The sequence below is a fragment of the Drosophila subpulchrella genome, unplaced genomic scaffold, assembly GCF_014743375.2.
Source record: "Drosophila subpulchrella strain 33 F10 #4 breed RU33 unplaced genomic scaffold, RU_Dsub_v1.1 Primary Assembly Seq51, whole genome shotgun sequence".
In the NCBI taxonomy this organism is placed as follows: domain Eukaryota; kingdom Metazoa; phylum Arthropoda; class Insecta; order Diptera; family Drosophilidae; genus Drosophila; species Drosophila subpulchrella.
Window position 1 is genome coordinate 511,818 of NW_023665688.1, and position 23,425 is coordinate 535,242.

General features: G+C 39.5%; 2 protein-coding genes across 2 annotated transcripts in view; one reads left to right on the forward strand and one right to left on the reverse strand.

Annotated features, from left to right (window-relative positions):
• Positions 1 to 23,425, forward strand: part of LOC119562484 (lysine-specific demethylase lid) — a 44,895-nt gene that overhangs the window by 16,194 nt on the left and 5,276 nt on the right. Inside the window, exon 3 of the mRNA XM_037875685.1 lies at positions 20,172 to 21,586. Coding sequence (XP_037731613.1) covers positions 20,172 to 21,586 — 1,415 coding nt within the window. The remainder of the gene's footprint in view (positions 1 to 20,171; positions 21,587 to 23,425) is intronic.
• On the reverse strand, positions 5,531 to 8,162 carry LOC119562485. The gene is made up of 3 exons (XM_037875686.1): positions 7,881 to 8,162; positions 5,988 to 7,624; positions 5,531 to 5,605 (listed from the first exon to the last, which is right to left on the reverse strand). Exons 1-3 carry the CDS (start codon positions 7,897 to 7,899, stop codon positions 5,585 to 5,587), a joined length of 1,677 nt encoding a protein of 558 aa, XP_037731614.1. The 5' UTR covers positions 7,900 to 8,162; the 3' UTR covers positions 5,531 to 5,584.

Here is a 23,425-nt window from a genome sequence, read left to right on the forward strand (position 1 = left end):
GAGGGTGAGTCGGAAACGAGGGATAACGATGAAGATGGTCTATCAGTAAGGTCCGCATAAATCACTATAAATCGGCCGAACGCAGGAAGTTGGCTTCAAGGACTAGGAAATGAAAGGCATGGTAGATCATGGTTCACATTGAAAGATGTCAAGGGCAGTGTTTCGCAGATATAAACCAATGGATAGGGGAGTTGGAAGATTGTCCAGCTACAGTTGAGTGAAATTCTTTACAGTTTGTGTATTTTAGTTTGTTTAGTGGAGCAGCAAAGATGTTTGGGCGTTGCCAGATAAATATCAAATACGGGAAAAGTTTGAAGTCGGCTTTGTTGGAGGAGTTTGCAATCAAAGCATCCTTAGCAGAAGTTCATCGCAGGTTGGGAAAACGATAGCAGTATAAGGGTGCATCCTTGCACGAGTTCTTTTATGCTCTTATGGAAATTGCAAAGCCCATTTGTTTTGAAGAAGAGAGTCTGATCGAGTATTTCGTTTAGGGGACCCCTGATGCTAGGTCGAATAAAGTAATGCTATATCAGGCCAGAAACCTCAAGAAGCTACTCGAAGAAAATCAAAAATCACGTGGTTAATCTAACCCAGTAAAAAAGATCGTGAAAATGTTTTCGGTGTCGAGATTCGTCGACATAAAGAAAGACTGTCCCGTGAAGGAGAAATGACAACGAGCAGCGTAGAGTAAAGCAGAAGTACAGGTCAAAATAGAGAGAGCAGTCAATGTCGCTCAGGGTGATAATTCGATTCGATTCAGAACGAGGATGCGGTTGTATACAAGGACGATGTCATTTCGAACAAGAGTGTCGATGAGGGCTTTCAGAAATTAAAGCGAGTTTTGGAAGTGGAAGGAAAGGCTTCCGCATAAATTGGAGTAAATTTCAGTTGTTGAAGGGCAAAGTTAACTTCTTAGGCTATGTCGTAGAAAACGGTACCAGTAAACCAGGTGATAAGAAAATGTGAGCAGTGGCTGACAAGAAAGGAGTCCAAAGATTTTCAGGACTGACGTCGTACTTTCGTAGATTTTTGGAAAGATACGCCGTAATTGCCAACCCTTTGCCCGATATGGTGCGCAAGACGGTGAAGCTCGAGTTTCAAGATCAGTAATTACCATTTAAAATCCTAAAAGAGATTTTGATCAGTGGACCAGTTTTGAAGCTCTATAATCATTCGGTTCAAACAGAAATTCATACCGGTGCATCCAAGCTTGTCGCTTTGCTGTAAAACCAAGTCATGTAAAGTACTTGCGGTTATTGGAGCATTGGTAAAGTGGCGGGTGTACGTTCTAGGGAAGAAGTTTAAGGTTGTTACGGACTGTAACTCTTTTACCATGACCATTACGCAGAAAGAGATTCCGCTCAGAGTGTCTAGATAGGCAATGTATCTACAAGATTTCGACTACAAAATAAAGCACAGATCAGGTTTGAAGATGAAACATGCCGATGCGTTGAGTAGGGTGTCATGTTATACGTTGACCGATAGTTTGTTTCGTCGTTTGCGGAAAGCACAGCTGTTAGATGATTGGACGAAGGTGCTCAAAACTGTCGTTCAGACAAAAGGGTATGAAGATTTCTACATAGTGTACGAAGTTCTTTTCAAGGATCCTAATAAATAGTTGCTGGTGGTTCCTTCACTAATGGGAACCGAAATTATAAAAACAGTCACAAGAAGTGACACTTCTCACCCAAGGAACGTCATGATTTGATTGAGAAGTCTCATCGTGAAGCTGCATTTAGCACCTGTTCAAGGAGTACTGAGATAGAGAGAAGATCCAACGTTTGCTGGTCGCAACAGGCGGACAGGTAGAACGCATGCATAAAATAGTTGTTCCAATGCTCTCCAAACTAAGGCTCCAAAATCCTGGGTGCTGGTATAAGCGTGTATGTAAGGTACAGACGATCATAAACAACACGAAGCGAAGAAGTACCAAAGTTCTACCATTTAAAGTAAGGATTAGATATGCGTATTTCAGGAGATGTTTAGCTCAAGTCATTGATACAGGACTGTTGGATTTCGGAGCTAGATGATGGACGTGACAATCTGAGGAAGGAAGCAAGGGAGAACATTCAGAGTATCCAAGCGGAGTACAAGAAAGCTTTGATGCAAAAAGAACGGTAGACAAGAAGTTTTAGTTAAATGATTTGGTAGCCATGGAAAGCACCCAGTATGGTACTTGTTTAAAATTTAGTAGTTAATAAAGTAGTCAAAGTAGGAAACTATGTAAGATACGAAGTTGAAAGGGTAGATGGTTATGGGCCTTATAAGACATCAACAGTCGCAGAGTACATGAAGGCATTCGGGACAAATCCTGCATCAGGAGGGCCGATTGTGCGATGCGATAGTGGAGAGTCAAGGACCACTAGAGGTGGTCTCATTAACTGATCTAATATCTTTCCCTTTCTGTACTCGGTATTTTGAAGTAATACTCGATATTTCTAATTTGTACTCGATACCCGGTTGCAACGTGAGTGAAAAGTGGCACTCACTCGGTGCCAGAATTTTGCCAAGAACAGTTCATTATGCGCACGTATTTTTTGTTATTCAAAGTTAATCAGTCGTATGTGAATAAAGTATATCATTATAATATTTAAAGTCAGCGTTATCTCTTCTGAAACAAGGACCTTGCATATATACTCCATGGGGTCGGAAATGCTTCCTTTTATCTGTTACATACTTCCCTACGAATCTAGTATACCCTTTTGCTCTACGAGCAAGGTTTATTAAAATCATGCACGAATGCTCGCGCTCTGAGCAGAACACTTCGTTTCTCTTCGGTTCGGATTTCGGTTGACTGTTCTCAGTTGCACTGTTCGTGTTATGCTCATTCAGCAACAACTTATAGAGAGCGATCCGGCTGGAGGCGCACAGTCAGCAGAAGAGCAAAAAAACGAAAGGGTTATCGTTCAGGGTTTTTGATTTTTTTCTTTGTTCTAAGTGGTCCTCAATTTTCATTTGAAATAATGCTGCTGCCAAAATTGTGTATTATGTATATGTATTTTTATTAGGACTTAACACTTACATTTAAAATTTAATCTGTGTTAAGTTAAAGGGGTTATATGAATGCAATTGTGCAACAAAAAATAGCTAGAATTTTTTGTTTTTTTTTTATATGATGCAAAAGTTTTATTCATATTCCGTTTTTGGTGTCTTAAAGTAAATTATTTCCATTTTTAAATGCAAAAAAAAAATGCATAATAGCCAAACTGCTGGACCCGTATGGATTTCAAGTGCCTTGAGGTGGACACGATCTACTACGAGATCGCTTTATCTGAAATCGAAAATGTAAAATCAGTTTAATCAAGTATCTTGTCGCTGAACGAAGGAATTTGGAAAATTTTTTCGGTTTTAATGTTCCGATCGGTATGATTTTTTGTGTGAGTATTCTTAAAACTATATACTTCAAGAAAATGGAACGACGGATCGCTCGCATGTACACGCTTATAAATGCAAGACTTTTCATTTCTTCGCTTGCTTCAAAACGAATGAGCAGAGCAAAAAAGAAACACGAAACTTGTTTTTGTTTTTTTTTATTAAACAAAGCTTAAATATATACAGGAATAAAAGTGGTAGAAGAAGAGATAGAAGTGTTCCGTTCCCGCGAGACTGCCGCAAAGCTATACTTCGCGGGACGGATGGCGGTTGCCGCTCGTCCTTATGACTCGTTGCGTCGACTCCGTTCTCGATGCCTTAGATCCTTCAGGATGCCAGCGGCCATGTTGGCTATCGCGTCCCACTTGCATTGGTTTTCCAGCATGCAGCTGATCACGTTGTTCGCTATCAGGTTACGATCGGTTATTGTTTCAGCTTCGGCTCGGTTCCTGGCGTATAGGGGGCAGATGAATAACGCGTGTGTCACGTCTTCGATGCTTCCTCGTGCTTAAACCTATGCAGGTATTCCTTGAAGCATCCGTGCCCGGAGATCATCTGGTAGAAGTAGGTAGAAATCTAGCTGTCAGTGTCTTCTCTGCAGCTAGGGGGTTAGCCATGCCTCGATCGTGCTACTGCGCTGGGTCCTGCTTCCTGTGCTCCCAGTTCTTCGTTCTGCCACCAGCAGGTCTATCGGTATAGTACCGGCTACCACTAGCGCGGCTTCCTCAGATACCGTGCAGAAGCTGCTTGTGATGCGCAGTTCGGAGCGTCTGTAGACAGCTTTGCACTGGCGGCTGTATGTTGCGGTCTTCATAGCTTCGGCCCATATGGGCGCGGCGTACAGTATAGTAGATGTCACCACTGTGGCTATGATCTTTCTGCTGTGCTGCTTCCTCGAGTATTGGCCATCATCCTTGAGATGGCTGCAGTCGATCTATATGCATCGGCTGCTGCATACGATAGGCGTGTCTTGAACGATAGCCTGTGGTCGATTAGTACTCCAAGATATTTGATTGAGGCACTTGTTTCGATTGGAGTTGATCCGACTCGTATTGTTGCCTTCTCCACAGTCTTCCTGCTGCTTATGAGCACTGCCTCCGTTTTGTGCTCGGCGACTGATAACCCGTTGTCTGCGAGCCAGCACATGAGGGTGTCTATTGAGAGGTTGCATCTATCCGTGATCTCTTCGAGGGTTTTCGCTACCGTTACCAGCGCTATGTCGTCCGCAAATCCCACAGTGCATCCTTCGGGTAGTACCTGCCTTAGGATCCCGTCGTACATGGCGTTCCATAGTTTCGGGCCCAGGACTGAGCCTTGAGGTACTCCTCCTGTCACCTGGTACTCATGCCCTCCGACGTCAGAGGAATATGTGAGCACTCTGTCCTTGAAGTAGTCCGCTACGAGGTGGATCAGGTAGTCCGAGATTCCCATGCGATGAAGTGCTTGCAGGACAAGGTTCCAGTTGGCAGATTTAAAGGCATTCTTGACGTCCAGTGTGCAGACGAGGCAGTACTATTTTGAGCCACCTTTCTCCTTCGATTGCGTTAGCAGCCAATTGGGTGACCGCTTGGATCGCGTCAATGGTGCTCCATTTTCTCCGGAAGTCAAACTGGTGGTCCGATAACGCACTAAGTTGGTCGAGTTCTTTTTCGAGGTGGGTGCAGATTATGCGCTCGAATATCTTCCCCGTTGTATTTAGCATACATAGGGCTCTGTATGAGGATGCGTCGTCGTTCAACTTGCCCGGTTTTGGGATGAGCACCAACCTTTGACGCTTCCAACCCACACTGGTCCAAATGCCAAAAATTTTGGCAGAAATTCGAAAAAAGGAGTTACAGACCTGAAACTTGGTAGGCAATATTGTCATAGTATATGTTAAGCCTGAGAAAAAGTTTAGTCCGATTGGACCACGCCCTCTACGCCGCCCCATATAAGTTAATGTCCTTGAAAACTATAAATTCGAGTATATTTAAATCCGGTACATTGTCCAACAAAACTTGAACGTATATATAACTTTTTGAATAAACAATCTGACAATTCATTTCTCCCACCCCTTACCACTCTCCCACCAGACTCCCACCCCCAAAAATATTTAGCTTCCCAAAAAAAAAATATGTAAAACATCAATTAATATACATATATGTTATTTCTTTTAGTAAGGCATTTTTTAATATGATTTTTTTTTTATTATTTTGTTAATCATTTTCCACATCTAAATCGAAAGAATATATATCGATACATTCAGATGTGTCCAAGTCATCTTCCTTATCGTCATCATCTGCATTGACATTATTAAATAGGAAATTTACATTTGGAGCTCTTAAAAGCTCAAGAACTTCTGCTGGATAAGTGTGTTTTTTATTTTGCAACAGCCTTTGTTGAATATAAATGCTGGAAACCAGGGGATCCGATGAATCTAGCGCTCGGCAAAAAACGTCTGTCATGGTATTTATACGACTATTTTGTCTTGCATGTGAACGTCTATCTTTTTTATAAAACTTATTTCGGGCTTCCGATGCATTTTCAGCTAGGCAACCAAGTGGAAGGGAGGATGCGGCTATGATCTGAGCACCATGAGCAAGTACTTTATGTACCGTAGCTGACATTGGGTACCAAGGATACTTTTCCATGTATAAAGAGCCAGCTTTTTTACAGAAATTTTTAAATTTTTGAACATCAATTTCGAAGTTGCATGAAATGGTGATTAATATAATATAGAAGTCTCTTAAAACCTCCGGGTCGAAGCCAAGTATTGACGCAAATGTGTCGGTATTCAAAAATGCTTTTCTTGCTGTGTTCCCATCGTTTGTACTGCCGCTTCCGTTTGCCTTGGGCTTATCGACATGAAGTCCAAGAACCGCCCATAATTTGCCTTGAATTTCCACTTTCCGCGCAGACATTTTTTCTTTGTCTTCAGGGCCACGTACTTGCCATTTATTGATACCAATCCTATATCCAATTTTAAGAACAAATTCGAAAAACCGAATCCACGCGTGTAGAGGACTTACTCCGTATTCTAGCGCTTGTGGGCTTTTTGGAATAAAGTTATCCGACTCCAGATCAGTTATTGTCATAAATTGCATAGGCTTAGCTCCACAGATTGGGCAAGACTGGGTTGAATTAGTTCCAGTTAAGATATTCAGGACTTTTCCGTCAATTAAAGTCATTTTCAGCTCAAAACTTATGGTATAGCTTTGTTTGTTCGCATCTTCATATACCATCGGCAATAAATTTTGAATTTCCAAGTCCAAGTTTGCTTTCTCTTTTAATATATGAGTCTTTGTTTCTTTAACGAACTCAATTTTAAGAGGCCTGCAAAATCGCACAGACTGCGGAGAGCGGTTCATCCAAATAACTCGACCTATCGAATCAACTAATTTTAGCGGGATTAGGGTTGTTACAAACAAAGACTGATCCAACGTGTCAGATGCATCCAATACGAAATTTTGTTTATAGAGACTTTGCCCAGTCGAACCGTCAAATCCATAACTAGCAATTAGTTTCATTTCAGAAATATCAGCATATATATTAAGCACTTCGCTTTGTAACAACATTATGCGTTCGACTATGTGCTTCAACAAGTTTTGTAAAGGAACAGACGCGACTGACTCTGTAATACATATTCCTTTAGGTCTACATTTTTCTTTTGCTGCAATCACTTTATTGTAGCTCGGATAAATGTCGCAATTCCGGTTTTTGCTATGTTGTCTTATGTTCATATATTGTCTTTTAGTAAAGCTGTTTTCTATTAGAAAATCTAAGGCTTCTTCTGGAGTATAAGGTACACGTTTAGCTTCCTTTTTTTCTTCTTCCACGTTTTTTAAATGCGCCTTCTTTGCAGCGACCGCTGCAGCATGGACAAGAAGATTTGCATTATTGCCATTGTCTGCCGAAACCTCTGCTGCTAATTTGCGCTTTAAGCGAGAACTACCATCGTCGTAGCATAACCGTGGACGTCCAACAGTTTTGGCGGATTCATCAACAAAGTTACATGCTTTTAATTGTAGTTGCATACGTGATGAAAGCCAACTTTGATGTTTCGTTTTAAATCTTGTAACCATTCGATTACATTTGTTTAAATGAAAATTTACATAAGCAACAAAGTTCTTAATTTTCTTTCGAATTGACTCCTCCATGATTTGGTTAAGCTTCCTGTGACTTTGCTGCAGCACAAAATTAGCGAGGCCTTCGGTTTGCCGATTATTTGCTAGCCAAAATTCAAGCATTTCAGCGTGACTCATGTCAATGTTGTCTGGAAAAAGTCAATTTTCAGGAAAACGGGCAAAAACGGGTCAATAAGATTAATATCCTCGTATTATATACATATTGAAGAACCACATGGTGTTAATAGTTACGACAATCCACGACAATCCAACATACTTTTATTCCACGAAACACAACAAGTTTGAGGTTAGAATCGCTAAAAACATCACTTTATAAAAACACATATAAACAAAGACACACCACATAAAACAAGTATTGCGTGATAACAATTATATTATAAATACCTTCAACTTCGTTTTCCATTTTAATTTGATTAAATATTCGAGGAATAACACAAAATACACCAGTTTCAAATGTGCTCTTATTTGCAAAGCATTCACAATCAAAGTTTGTGGTAAATGATCAGCTGACTTCCAGGGCTGCACAAATTTGCAGTGCTTCGATTTCAACAATACGACTATGCTTTTTAACTGCCCTAGTTAATATTCTATTGCAATAAAATATTATTTTTGCAAAACTCTTAAAAAAAAAATTTGAATTTCTGCCAAAATTTTTGGCATTTGGACCAGTGTGCAACCTATGGGTAAGGTTCGTTGGGTAAGACACGTGTTGTACATCTCCGTGAATATACCAGGGTAGTTTGCCACCAATGTGTGCAGTGCAGCATTGGGAATGCCATCGGGGCCAGGGGCTTTTTGGATCTTGGTTTTCCTTAGCGCAGCCAGGACTTCGCTTCGCTGGTAAGAACGGTACCATCTTCCCGGGTACCTTGCCAGGGTGGACACTTTTTGGCCAAGCTGTAAGTGGCCGGTGGGGGTCGGCGATCCTGTATGCTGAGCCGTATGGTTCTGCATCCGCCGCTTTGCACAGCTCCTGATCGCGTTCTTCAGCACCTTTCTGTTGGCTCTATAGGTTGTTTCCCTTAGCTTCTGATTCACTCCTTCGCTCCTTCACTCTATCGGCTATGTTCCTCGCGCATGTGTTAGCGTCTCCTGTAACGCAGACGCCTTCCATGTGTGCTAAGAGGGACACTGTGTTAAGGGTATGCTTGGGGCGGCCAGTCTGGGTCTGTCTGACACCCTCAATACGCAGTTACGTGCCACTTCAGGGCTAGCGAAGATGAAGTCGATAATTGACTCCCGACCTGACTTGCTGAAGGTTGGTCTGTTACCTACGCTGAGTAGGCGTATGTTTGACGAAGCCACTGCCTCAAGGAGGATGGTTGGATGAGGATAGGGGACCTTCCGCGTGCGTAGTCAGCGATCTCCTGCATTATTGCTCTGAACTCGCTGATGTGTACGCTCGGGGCTATGTAGCAGCTGTAGAATGTTATACCTTTGATCTTCGCTCTGGTGTATCCCGTCCTGGAAGCCCTTTGCGATAGGTGTCCAGGGGGCTGCCCGCAGCTCCATATTGCTGATCTGCCGTCCGAACTATGTTGCCATACGCCTTCATACTTGTCCTTGTAGGGCTCGTTGAGAATTGCCTCAGCCTGCTGCTTGATGACTATCTGTGGTAGCAGGTCCTGCGCCGCTCTGCAGTGATTTATGTTGAGCTGTAGGACCTTAACCGTTCTGTTTATCATTCATGGCTTTCCGGTACTCAGGGCACATCGAGTCGAGTGTTCGGCCTCTCCTCCAGATTTCCCGCTTCTTTTGCAGATGATGCATTTCGGTTTGCCCTGGGTACAAGTTTTATACTTGTGGCCATCCTTGTTTTTGGGTAAGCACAGGCCGGTTTGTTAAAAGGACACTGGCGAATGATTCTTGTCCGACTATAAAATACGATCAACTGTTATTTGCGAGCTCTGTTCAAAATTATTGAGATTGCAAAATACACATGTTGTGATTACAAATTTCTTTAAGAAAAATGATAGTACATTTCCTTTCCTTTTCACCATATATCTAGTTAGCTTTAACCTGATTACTCCAAAATGGCGTTTACACTGCGGAAACTGCATAGCTTGAGTGTCCAACGACGTGCGTGCTCGTTCAGGTCAAAATTGGCAGTTTATGAACAGATGAAATCATAAACCAAAAATAAAATGTATAACCCCTATAATTGTAAGAAAAACTTGAATCAAAATTTTTAATTTAAACAAGGAAGAACGCTATAGTCGAGTACCTCGACTATCAGATACACGTTATATTCGCGTAATGAGTTCGCGCTGCGTACAAGACTACGGAATCTAAATCTTAAATCCCAATTCTCTATTTTTAATGGTTTCCAAAATATTCATATCTACGATTTTTTGAAGTTTGTGGGCGTTAAAGTGGCCGTGGCAAACTTTTTTGGGTCAATCGATAGGTACCCTTCAGTTCTGCAGTAGGGACGCGGTGGCATGGCTCAAGGCAAAAAGCTTTTTGTTTTTTTTGTGCCTAAAACGCTGTGCCGCTGTTGACGTCAGCAGAGAAGTCGGCTCAGCGTAGAAGACTGCATACGAAAACGATCGTGCAACAAAGAGAGGTAGATACTCAGAAGTTCCCTCTCTTTCTTTGTCTTATAATCTGCCTGCACTCGGCGCTCTCAGAGTAAAATTTCGGCCGGTCCGTTATTTTTTTTTGCGTCTCTCCGTTATGTTCGGCTAGCGACTAATATTTCGGCGGAAAAATTTTCGTGGAGCAGCGACATGTGAATGCCCTAATATTTTACGAGCATTATTGTATATCGAAAATAAACTACTTATATTGTTTTATAAAAGTAAATTTTTTGATTCTAGTAAAATTAAGTAATTCGGATTTACTTATAATGTTATGTTTACTTATTATACATTTTTATTACAATATATTTTTATAGTCTAGTTATAGAAAATTAGTCCGTTAAAATTGATTTAAGTATTTAAAACATTTTGGCCTAAAAAGAGTATAAGTGCAGTGGTACGCGCCAACAGCGAAGAGAAAACAAAAGAAATCAAGTAAAGGGGTGAGAAGAAGACTTGGTGCATTCTGTTTGAGTGATTGAAAGGGAAGCATCCATTTTAATTGTGCGCAGCAGAGTTACTTTAATCTTCTCTTTAAGTTAATATAATAATGTCAGGTAAGTGCTACGTTAAGTTTAAGATGTTGTGCATTGATCTTAGTTTAAAGTACGTATATTTTGAAGGTATTCAATGGGTTCCGTTAGCCGAAAGTGGATGATGAAATGTTTTGTGACAAAAAACCCCGCAAAGGGTTTATACACAGCTCTAAAAGGTATTTAAATATGTATTTACTTTAAATTCAATATTTTCATAATTGAAAACTAATGGGAAAAATTCAGATTTTCATAAGTGATTTCACTTGGGACGTGTCACTTGCCAATGATTTCATAAGTGAAAACTCATGGAAAAATTCTGATTTTCACAAGTGTTTCACTTGAGACCTGTCACCGGCACGTGACAGGCCATACGAAAAATGAGTATAAGGAACAAGTGAAATCCCGTGGGACTTCGGAAAATTTTCATTTCATTTTCACTTGTGAAAACGCGGACATCCCATACAATTTTCTATATGGAGCGTCACTTGTGCAAGAGGACATGTCCCACGTGATTCACAAGTGAAACTTTTTTTTTTGGAACTGAAGGGTATTGATGAGAACAATACATTTCAGTTAAAATTTGTATTCTATCATCAAAACTGTAGGAGCCACAGTTTTTGGCGGTTTGTGGGCGTTAGAGTGGTCGTGGCACCCTGCTGAAACAAACTTGCGCTGCGTAAGAGCTCAGGAATCTAACCCAAATACCAATAGCCTAGCCCTCATAGTTTCCGAGATCTCAGCGTTCATCCGGAAGGACAGACAGACGGACATGGATAGATCTACTCGGCTAGTGATCCTGATCAAGAATATATACTTTATGGGGCGGAGACGCTCCCTTCTGCCTGTTACATACGGTGGTCGGCATAAGTATTGTGACAAAACAAAAGTTAAATATACTCATAATTCGAACTTACTTCTTGTAAACTTTGGTATCAATGGAAAATTTAAATGCCGTTTGAATGATACGATACATTTCTTAACCCATTCAGTACTTATTGAAAAGGACGAATTTGTGTGAAAATCTCCTTTTTGAACATTTCTCCTCGACTTGAAAACTTAAATTTTTTGTTGCAAAAAGTTTCTTCAAACAAAAATAATAAAAACTGCAAAAAAAATTTTTCAAAAATCATTTTGCTTATATTTTTTATGATTTTTTGAAGGTGACAATGTCGGAAAAAAGAAGAAACTTTTTGCATCAAAAAATTTTCAATAAATACTGAATGGGTTAAGAAATGTATTGTATCATTCAAACGGCATTTAAATTACCTTTCCATTGATGCCAAAAGTTTACAAGAAGTAAATTCAAATTATGAGTATATTTAACTTTTGTTTTGACAAAATACATATGCCGACCAGTGTACTTTCCGACGAATCTTGAATACCCTTTTACTCTACGAATAACGGGTATAAAAGTGTACATCGTTTGTCCGATCAAAATGATTTTTTTATAACGGCTACAGCCGGCTACTTTGGCCCACTTGCTTAAGTTTTTTTTTTTTTTTCCAATTTTCAACATGTTTCTAAGTATTTAAAAATAGTTTCCTAGATTTTGTGCTTTGTTGCGTCACATTTTAATGCAGAAGGTCCTAGAGCGGGACCAAAGAGGGCGGGAGCAAATGCAACCAAACACGAGATGGATTTGCCGTCGTCGAAGTGATGGCTGAAATGGAAGGGGAGGGACAGTTAAAGTTGAAAACATTTGCATGATTTGTTTTAAAGTTTTTGTAAGATGAAGATCAAAAATAGGTCCCCAAATTATGTTAGCAATGAAACAGAAAAAGGAAAATTATTAAGAACCCAGTAAGCGAAGGCTAAATGTTTAAAGTAACTTATTAAGTTTAAGGCTAGCATTTTGGACCAAATACGGGAATTTGTATTGATAAAGCAAACAAATCCAAAAACATAATTTTTGCAATGTAGATAAGAAACATTTATTTATTTATTTATATAAAGTTAGCTTAAAGTTAAAACTATAGGCTAACTAAATTAAGAGCTCTAGCAGCTAAGGCCTTCAGCTCGTCTGAGGTGTTGAATTAACATTTTTATTTACATTTAAATTTAAAACTTAATTTTGGCTTTTTTTAAGAAATGAGATGATTTTCATGACGTTGTCGTTGGGTTGGGTTTGAGATGGTGTTGATGGGGTTAAGTGAATGTAGTGTATAATGATATGTTGGATGTCTATTGAGGAGTGGTGGCAGAATGGGCATGTGTTGGGAAGTGTTCTTTCCATGTAATGGGCATTAGTGAGTTCAGTATGACCTAGCCATAGCCGGTGTATGAGTATTTGTGTTTTCCTATTGGTGTTTGGGGGTATGTGCCAGGTGGATTGCGGTGAGGTCTGTAGCATTTGTTTGTACCAAGGAGATACATTGTTGTACATGCCAGTTTGTTTTGATTGTATGTGTTTTTTCAAGAAGTGTGAAATGTCGTTAAAGGTTTATGGATGGCTATTAGCTCGCTAGAGAGAACGGATGAGTAGTGAGGGAGGAGTTCTGTTTTGATTGTATTGGTTTCGCTGGTTACACTATAGACGGTATACCGTTGGCCATAGAGCCGGTGTAAAGAAATTGGTGGTTGGGGAGAGTGTTCTTTAGAGATTGAAAGAGTTGTTTATATATTGTGGCAGATGTGCTGGTTTTGTTGTAGTTGGATAGTGCTGTGTTAGTAGCTTTGTTAATAATTTCCATGTCGTTTTTTTTATTGTAGTTGTTTTGATTGACGCAAAGGGTAGGTGAAGTTTCTTACAAATGTTAATTATTCTGTCTATTGTACTGGGATATTTGAATTTCTTTTTGGAGGTTCTTGTAAGTTTTATAAGGGGGTGTCAAATGAGTGTATAAGTTTTTTTTTAAAGGTTTGCCTGTTAAAAGTTTTGTTTCTATAAAAATGTTGTTAGTTGGTGTTTCTGTTTCTGAGTTTAGGGAAGTTCTTATACGGTTAATTAGGTGTTTAGGAGCGTATCCGTAAATGAGCAGACAGTAATCTATTTTTGAGATAAGGATGGATTTTACAAAATGGACTAGCGAGGAAGTGTTGGTGCTGTATGTTAGAGGGGAAAGGAGTTTAATAATGTTCAGGGGTTATTAATTTGTTTATGTGGGTGGACCAGTTATATCTATTGTTTAGCGTGAGACCTAGGATTTTTGTGTTATTAGTTTCTGGGGTATTTACTTTGCCGGTACGGATTTCAGATTTGAAGTTATGTTTACGGCATATGTCTGGCTTTGGCATTTTTCAATTGATAGGGAGGCTCCAGAGTCGGAACACCTGGAAGAGGGAAGAGAGGGTTACAATGGAATTTTTTCTTCTGTTGTGTTCGATAATTAGGTGGAAGTCGTCGGTGTAAGCAGTGAATTGGAATTGCCTTGGTAGGGCTATTGTTTTTGTTAGGGAATTGTAGGAAATTAGAAAAAGAATGACTGAAATGGGTGAACCTTGTGGGCTGCCATTGTCGAGAGGAGAGCTGTTAGACAGATTTCTGCCGGTTTTGATAATTATTTTCCTATTTTTCATGAAGTTGGAGACATAGTTTATGGTTCGGGGTCCTAGCTGCCATTCTTGGAGTTGTTGAATTATTGAGGGATACCTATTTTGTCGAAAGCCTTGGAAAAATCCAAGGAGATGATAGAGAGGTGGCGCTTTAAGGATAGGGGTCTAATTGCTATATGTAGACCAATATAGTAGACTGTCTAGAACTGATTTACCTTTTTTGAATCCCAACTGGTTGTTGTGAATGAGTTTGTTCGTTAGAACAAACCACAACAACCTTTTCGCAGTAATTTTGTGTAGTATTTTGGCTATGCATGGGTTTAAGGATATACAGTGGCGTGCAAGTCTGAGTACATGTTTGCAACTATTGACTTTGGGCCCGCATAAAAAATTTATTAGTAAAGTAAATGAAACCAAATTTTTTGTGTTTATTCTTTGAATATTTATTAACAAATTCTTATACAAAATATAACAAAATAAACTAATTGGTCTCATTATGAAATAAAAAACGAAATAAACTCACATATACTCAGTTATGCTCAATTTGAACTTTTCAACAAAAGTTGCACAGCTGATTCAATTGAAAGCTTAATTACAGAATTTTACCGTTTGTTTTTGAGAAGCTTCTGTTTTGAAGTGCTTTATGAATGATTTTAACTAAAAACGTACTAAATCTTTCGTGTTTTTGCTCTTTTGTATTAAAAATAAAAAAATGAAGAAATTGTCAAGAGACGTTGAAGATTCAGTAGTAAACCTAACTGAAAATGGATGTTCGACACGAATAATATCCAAAAAGTTAAAAATCAGCCAATCAGCAGTCATTCGTGTGCAAAAAAGGCGCAACGCGGTACCCAAGGTACAAAGAAGTGGTCCATGTCGAATTTTGACTGATGCAGATGCAAGGCTTATGATGCAAAAAATTAAAAATGAGAAAAATTGTAAACCCAAGGATGCAGCCATAGGATCCGCAGCCATAGGGAAGCCCGTCAGCCAGTGGAAAGCGTGTCAAGCACTTAGGCACATTGGATACGCCTCAGAAGTGAAAAAGAAGAAATCGGCCTTGTCCGATAAAATATAAAAGCGCGATTAAAATTTGCGAGGGCGCATAAAAATTGGAAACTGGACGACTGGAAAAGATTTATATGGTCTGATGAATCTAAATTCAATCGATACCAGTTGGATGGTAAACAATATTGTTGGAGAAGCCTGAAGAGACGTTGCAGAAACGTCACGTACAAGAAACTGTGAAACATGGAGGAGGAAATGTCATGGTCTGGAGCTGTTTTACTTGGTGGAGCGTTGGACCAATTAAGAAAATAGATCGAATTATGAAGAAGGAGGACTATCTAGATATTTTGCAGACCCATCTTTGCGATTTTGTTGACAAATTTGCATACATATAAGGAGAGTGACATCACATTCCAACAAGATGGCGATCCAAAATACACGTCCAAAATGGTCAAAGAATCGATCGTAAAGCAACATTTTAAGTTAATGGGGTAGCCAGCACAGAGTCCTGATCTCAATCCTATCGAATATTTGTGGTCGATAGTGAAAAGACGATTGGGACTCTACGAATCGGTACCAGCAAACCAGCACGAGATGTGGCAACGAGTCCATCAAGAATGGAGAGCTATTCCAAAAGAAATCATACAAAATGTGGTAGAAAGTATGCCAGATCGAATAAATAGCGTAATAAGAAATAAGGGTTTTTGGACCAAGTATTAGAAAATAAGCGTTTGTTGAAAAATTCAATTTGAGCATAACTGAGTATTAGAGAGAATTTGTTTTTTTTTGTTATATTTTGTATAAGAATTTGGTAATAAATATTCAAGGAATAAACACAAAATTTGGTTTCATTTACTTTATTAATAACTTTTTTATGCGGGCCCAAAGTCAATAGTTGCAAACATGTACTCAGACTTGCACGCCACTGTAGGTCTGTAGGATTTAGGTTCAATTTGTGGTTTTTGGGGCATAAGGATAGGAAGGACGACAATAACTTTGTAGGCTTGCGGTATGTGTGAACTTAGAATATAATTAAAATGATTGAGGATTCTGATTTTGAAGGAGGGTGGAGAGTTTTCGATCATGGAATGGGAAATGCGGTCCATACCAGGGGTGGAGCCTTTAAGGGAGGGAGTTAAGGGCAGATAACATTTTTATATAGAATATGTCGTTTTCAATTTGGTTGGCTGCTTGACTCGGAAGGTTATTTATTGAAGTATTTAAAAGGTTTGTGTCCTCGGCTTCTTACGACCAGAGGTCTCCGAAAGTGTTGGCTATTTCTGAGGGGCAAGTGTAAGTGTCTTGTATACATAAAGCATGTATATGTTTTGTTGGGTGAAGGCCGCATAAACGTTTTAAGTTGGCTCGCATTCTCGACGGGTCGGAGTTGGGTTTGATATCAGACGTAAAATTGTATAATGCTGTTTTTTTGCTTTTTTAATAGCTCTTCTAAATATGGCGTTTGCTTTTTTCTTCTAAAAATTCTAAAATGTTTCTTGTGTTTATGTTTAGTTTTAGAAGTTTAAATTTATTGTTTTTTGTGTTTTTTAGCAATGTAAGTTCCTGATTCCACCAGGAAACTGTGTGTTTAAAGGAAAAGGTTGTGTTTTGTGGAATGCTATATGAGCAGATTGTAAAAGTGTTTTTATAATTTTTGCAGCTTCTTTATTAACGTTGCTGTTACAAGGTTGTGTAGATGAGCTGAGTTGCGTAATGATGTTGGAAAATAGTGTCCAGACTGCTTTGTTCAGGTTAAAGGATGGTTTGGAGAGAAAGGATGGAGAGGAAGTGTTCCGGAACATAGAAATAAGGATAGGAAAATGATCGCTTCCGTGAAGGTCATCGATCACTCTCCACGTTATTTCAGGTGCTGTGTCTGCAGTGGCAAGAGAGAGGCCTATGTGTGTAAATGTGTTGTGAGTGGTGTGTTGAAGACTTGTCGTTAAGGAGTATATGGTCTGATCGGTCTATGAATTTGGCAACAATGTTGCCTCTAGAGTTGGCTCTGGGGAACCCCAATATGGGTGCCAGCTGTTGAAATCACCTAGGACTATAGTGGGTACGTTTGTTGGGGAAAGACGTTTTGGAGGTTGTTTGTGCGAAATTGTTTCTTGGGAGAGATGTATGTGGATATTAGTGTAAATTTTGTTTTGGAATTTATCAGAATGGCAATAGCTTCAAACTCTGGGACCAGTTGGTGTTGCGTGTGGGAGATAGAATTATGCAACAGTATCGCTGTGCCTCCAAATGCATTAGTATTGTGGCTGCAGAAAAGTGTAAAGTTTACAGGAGTAGGTAGAGATTCTGTGTGATATATGGGTTTCTTGTAGGGCAATTATATGTGGGTTATATTGTTTGAGGAGTATTTGGAGTTCTTGGTAATTATTCTTGTAGCCTTTTATGTTCCATTGATTTATTTTAAGCATTAATCTAGGTTAGTAAGGGTGATTGGTGTCCGACGCCGACTTTGCTATCCCGGGGTAATGCCTTCAACAACAAGCAAACAATCGATGAACGCAATAAGAGTTGTTTTATTCTATAAATGTACATCAGTTACCTTAACTTAAAATACACAATTTATCTTACGTACCGCAGTTTCCCTTCCCTTTCTATGGGATAGCGCAATCGGAGTGATCCGAAGCGGTAAACATCGGTTAAACCTAAGCCGATTCAGTATGACCAATCCTAAGAATTTTAAACATTTCACACGAGAATATACTAACACTGGTGGCTCTAAAATCAAACTTATCTGACTATCGATAAACTAATCCGTTCCGCGACAATTGGTATTTCAATTAATTTCCATATCGCATGAGTCGCTAGAAGCATTTTCAGGCGTAGTTGATTTTTATACCCTTGCAGAGGGTATATTGATTTCAGTCAGAAGTTTGCAACGCAGTGAAGGAGACGTTTCCGACCCCATAAAGTATATATATTCTTGATCAGCATGACTAGACGAGTCGATCTAGCCATGTCCGTCTGTCCGTCCGTTTCTACGCAAACTAGTCTCTCAGTTTTAAAGCTATCGGGCTGAAACTTTCCCAAAAGTCTTATATCTTTTGCAGGTAGTATATAAGTCGGAACCAGCCGGATCGGTCTACTATATCTTATAGCTTCCATAAGAATAATCGGAAAAAAAAAATTTTTTTTTAATATTTCTTTGGTGTTTTTTAACATATAACCTCCTACGCTTGGAAATAATATTTTTTAATTAGTTCTGAATTTCAAATTAAATTTTATCAAAATCGGACGACTATATCATATAGCTGCCATGGGAACGATCGGAAAATTGGTGGTAAAACAATATGAAACAAATTATAGCTTCGGTGCTTTTTGACATATTGTCTTATACTACTGGGAATATCATTATTTGTATTTTAATTTAATTACATTTAATAATTACAACTGCAAGGGTATACAAACTTCGGCTTGCCGAAGTTAACTTCCTTTCTTGTTTTTGTTTGAAATACCAAAAGTTAATTAATATTGAGGGCCAAAAAACAACAGCTCTTCGGCTTACTTGAAATATTATATAAGAATTTTTTCCAATCAAATTGATTTTTGTTCATTTCATGAATGACATTTCGTTATTTACTGAATTTAAACAGGTTGCAGTGCTTTTTGTTTGATATCTACCGAACTCTAATTTTTATCACAAAAATTGTTAAATATCAAAAGTTGAGGAATGTCAAGAAATATATTATTTGAAATTTAACAAAAGAGCACGCTATAGTCCATCAAATATCAAATACCCGTTACTCAGCTAAAGAGAGTGCGAGAGGGATGGAGATTTGCTTGCTTGCAGCTAGCGCCGCCTAGCTCATAACACCAACTAGGCCATAGCGCCCCTAGCGGTTTGGTGGCGTATTAGTGAAAACAGCTGATTTACTGCATGTGGTGTGCAATCCGATTGAATTTGCAATATATTCACTATTGCTTGGTTATAACTTTTTAATGAATATTTCGATTTCAATGGCATGTAGATGGGTACTGATAACAAGAACAAAACCTCATTTTAATTATTCAAAAATATTAAGAAATTGGGCGTTAGAGTGGGCGTGGCGCCCTGCTGAAACAAACTTGCGCTGCGTAATAGGCTCTTGAGTCTGCGTACATAATCCCAACTTTCTAGCTTTTGAAGTTTTCGAGATCACAGCGTTTATACGGACGGACATACAGACGGACATGGCTAAATCGTCGGCTAGTGATCCTGATCAAAAATATATATACTTTATATGGTCGGAAACGCTTCCTTCTACCTGTCGGACAAATAAAGTATACTTTTTGACTTTATGAGTGTCAGGTATAAATAGAAATGGTTCGAAACTGTTTTGAGAAACTAGCAAAAAAGTCTATAAAAAATCTTTGATCTATAATTTGTAATGTTGTATCTAAACAGTTTCAAAAAGGGCAGTGGAATTACTATACTTAATTACCTTTTCAGCGACCGATTTACCGCCAAACTAGCGGGTTTTCCCAAAAGTGGTAGAACAAAAGTTTTCTTTTTCAAGCTTCTTATACTAAAGTCCGAAAGACCCTAAAACCAAACCCACACACAAAGGGACAAACAAATTCATTTTAAAAAGACCCCCAAAATCTTTCTTTTGAGGATGCATCGGATTTTAACAAATGAGGTGTTATTCGACGACAACAGCTCTTAATTTTTTTATTTTATACTTTTTCACTTTCGCCGCTCTTTCTCCCAAACCAATTTAAACTTTTAATTGGTCTATCACTTTCGATTGGTGTATCATTCGTTATTATCGGACCATCACAGCAGATTTTCCACAGTAATATGAGTAAGAAATTTGGAAAGAATACATTTTTTGTTATCTATTAAACCGCATTAAAATACGTTGTGCCAGGCTATATGAATTGAAGAACATAAATGCCTATATCTCCTAAATTTTTGGTTGTTTTGGGAGTGTAATCAACCCAAATATTATCTATTTTTATTAGGTCAGTGATTAGCCATTATCTGAAGTTTGGGAAACAAGGTTGTTCTAATTCTGCTTGTGTATATGTTACTAATTCCAATTGACATTCTTTATCCGATCCAGGCGAATGGCTATGCCCGCGCTGCGTTGTCGAGGAGGTTAGCAAGCCGCAGGAGGCATTCGGCTTTGAGCAGGCAGAGAGGGAATATACTCTCCAGCAGTTTGGACAAATGGCTGATCAATTCAAGCAGGAATACTTCCGCAAGCCGGTGCACTTGGTGCCCACCGAGATGGTTGAGCGCGAGTTTTGGCGCATCGTATCTTCCATAGACGAAGACGTTACTGTCGAGTATGGGGCGGACTTGCACACAATGGATCACGGCTCAGGGTTTCCCACCAAGAGCTCTTTATATCTTCTGCCTGGCGACCAGGAGTATGCGGAATCAAGCTGGAACCTCAACAATTTGCCGTTGCTGGAGGATTCCATTCTGGGCCATATCAACGCTGACATAAGCGGCATGAATGCACCGTGGATGTACGTGGGCATGTGTTTCGCCGCCTTCTGCTGGCATAACGAAGACCACTGGAGCTACTCGATCAACTATCTTCATTGGGGAGAACCAAAAACTTGGTATGGTGTTCCGGGGTCCTGTGCAGAGCAGTTTGAAGAGACTATGAAGCAGGCAGCCCCTGAACTTTTTTCATCGCAGCCAGATCTGCTTCACCAGTTGGTGACCATCATGAATCCCAACATCCTGATGAATAACCGCGTGCCGGTGTTCCGCACCGATCAGCATGCCGGTGAGTTTGTGATCACTTTTCCCCGGGCCTATCACGCAGGTTTTAACCAGGGCTATAACTTTGCCGAAGCCGTCAACTTTGCGCCCGCCGATTGGCTGAAGATGGGGCGTGAGTGTGTTAACCACTATTCGATGCTTCGCCGCTTCTGTGTCTTCTCGCACGACGAGCTCGTTTGCAAGATGGCCCTGGAGCCAGCGAAGCTTACTTTCGGGATCGCTACCGCCTGCTATATTGACATGGCCGAAATGGTGGACACGGAAAAGAAACTGCGGAAATCACTATTAGAGTGGGGCGTCACACGAGCAGAACGTCGCGCTTTTGAGCTAGTAAACGACGACGAGCGCCATTGCCAGGAGTGCAACACTACATGCTTCCTGTCTGCGGTATCCTGTGAGTGCAATGACAAGCTCATTGTTTGTCTACGCCACTATACAGTACTATGTGGCTGTGCTCCGGAGAAACACACTCTAATATATCGTTACACATTGGACGAGATGCCGCTCATGCTGCAGAAACTAAAGGTAAAGGCGCACAGCTTCGAGCGGTGGCTTTCTCGTTGCCGTGACATTGTCGATGCACATACGCCCACCTCAGTCACACTACAAGAGCTGCAGGAATTGTGCAAAGAGGCCGAGACCAAGAAGTTTCCTTCTTCGCTGCTGATCGATCGTCTTAATGCAGCGACTGTCGAGGCGGAAAAATGTGTCACAGTCATACAACAGTTGGGTATCAATAAGGTTAGTACACTTTTTCTATTTAATTGTAAGAGTACTTTATTTGTGCTAGATATTACGAAAGGTATTTAAATTTTTTGTATATTGTACCCTTTATGTTAGTGTACATTTTAAATAAGTTGGTACAAAATAAACCAAAAGAATTTACCAAACGTAAACACCTGTCGTCCTGATGGCAACTACATTACGCAGGGTTTAAAAACAGACATTTTTGAGCGGAAACGATTAATTTTTTTGGTTAATGAAAATTATGCTTATAATGGACTATGTGTTAATTGTCTGTATATCGGTTGAAAACTTCAAGGCACAAAATCAAACCTATAAAATGTGCCAAAAGACAATCCTAACTCCTTTTTGGAATATTTAAAAAAAGTTTTTGTTACTTAAAGAAAAAAAAATGGCCGCCTTCGTGCACTCTTTTTGGGTGCTTCGTCATTACCTCTGTGGACCGCAGCACACGTAGTGACGAAGGAGATTGCTATATGTATATACCCGCAAAGTTAAAAATCTGCTACGATAGTACTATTGAAATGAGTGATATACCAATTGAAAGGTATTGTTATTCCTTTTCATTGCACTCAGATTTTTTTAAAGCGAAGGTGAAAGTAAAAGTTATATCTAGAAAACAAGAGAGAACATTATAGTCATGCCATCGACTATCAGATAATCGTTACTCCCTTAAGTGTATCTCATTTAAATTTATAAAATATTAAAAAATTGGGGCGCTAGGCGGGATTTAGCCTTATGGGCTTTGTGGACGTTAGAGTGGGCATGGCATCCTGCTGAATCAAACTTGCTCTGCGCAAGAAGCTCAAGAATCTACACGGAAAATCCCAACTTTCTAGCTTTTGTAGTTACCGAGATCTCATCAGCGTTCACACGGACAGAAAGACAGACGGACCTGGCTAAATCGACGGCGGGTTGGTGGCTTATTAGTAAAAACAGCTAATTTGCTGCATGTGGTGTGCAATCTCGATTGAATTTGCAAAATATTGATTATTTATAATAAAATAAAATATTGCGTGTTGGATTATCAATTCTGTTTAAATTGAGTGGCAACTTAAACGCAGAATGTGCAGTACGACCGCCATATAGAAGAGTCGCCGCATTTCCTGATGATGCTAACGCCAAAGCTATGTCACAGCTTGATCGAGTACCGGTTTGTCACATGAAATTAACTGAGCAGAGAACAATGAGTAGTTGTCAAACAATGTATCACGCACCGGCGCCATCTACTTAAAATATTGGTTTGTAGTTCATGCTATGTATCAGAGATGACGCTGTATGTAAAAAACTATTTTCCCGCTTTTGTGTTGAAATTTTCTCTGAATTTTCTTTTCTATAAACCTCACGGAGCCAGAGACCTTTCCAACGAATGCAAAACCGTGGAAATCGGTTCGTGCGTTCTGGAGTTATAGCGTCAGGAAGAAAACCTGACTAATTTTTATATAGTAGATTAATCTGGCGGCCACATTTTCAAATCCAAACCAAAGAAATCACTATAGTCGATGGCCTTGGCCATTACTCAGCTAAAGGGAGAGCGAGAGTAATGGAGATATGCTTGCAGCAAATCAGCTTTTTTTACTAACACACCTAGCCTATAGCGCCACCTACCGTCACCTAGCCTATAGCGCCACGTAGCGGGAAGGTGGCTTATTAGTTATAACAGCTAATTTGATGCATGTGAATTTGCAACATATTGATAATTTATTTTCTTATAACTCTTAAAGGACTGGTCCGATTTCAATAGTTTTTGGAATGTATATGGGTATTGATAGTAAGATCAAATTCTCATTATACCCGTTACTCGTAGAGTAAAAGGGTATACTAGATTCGTTGGAA

Bases quoted from the DNA above. Each gene is read 5' to 3' on its own strand.
- LOC119562485 (XM_037875686.1), bottom strand. The intron at 5,606-5,987 runs TGGTACCCAATG...CTGAATGTATCG, and splicing joins TATACATGGAAAAGTATCCT to ATATATATTCTTTCGATTTA.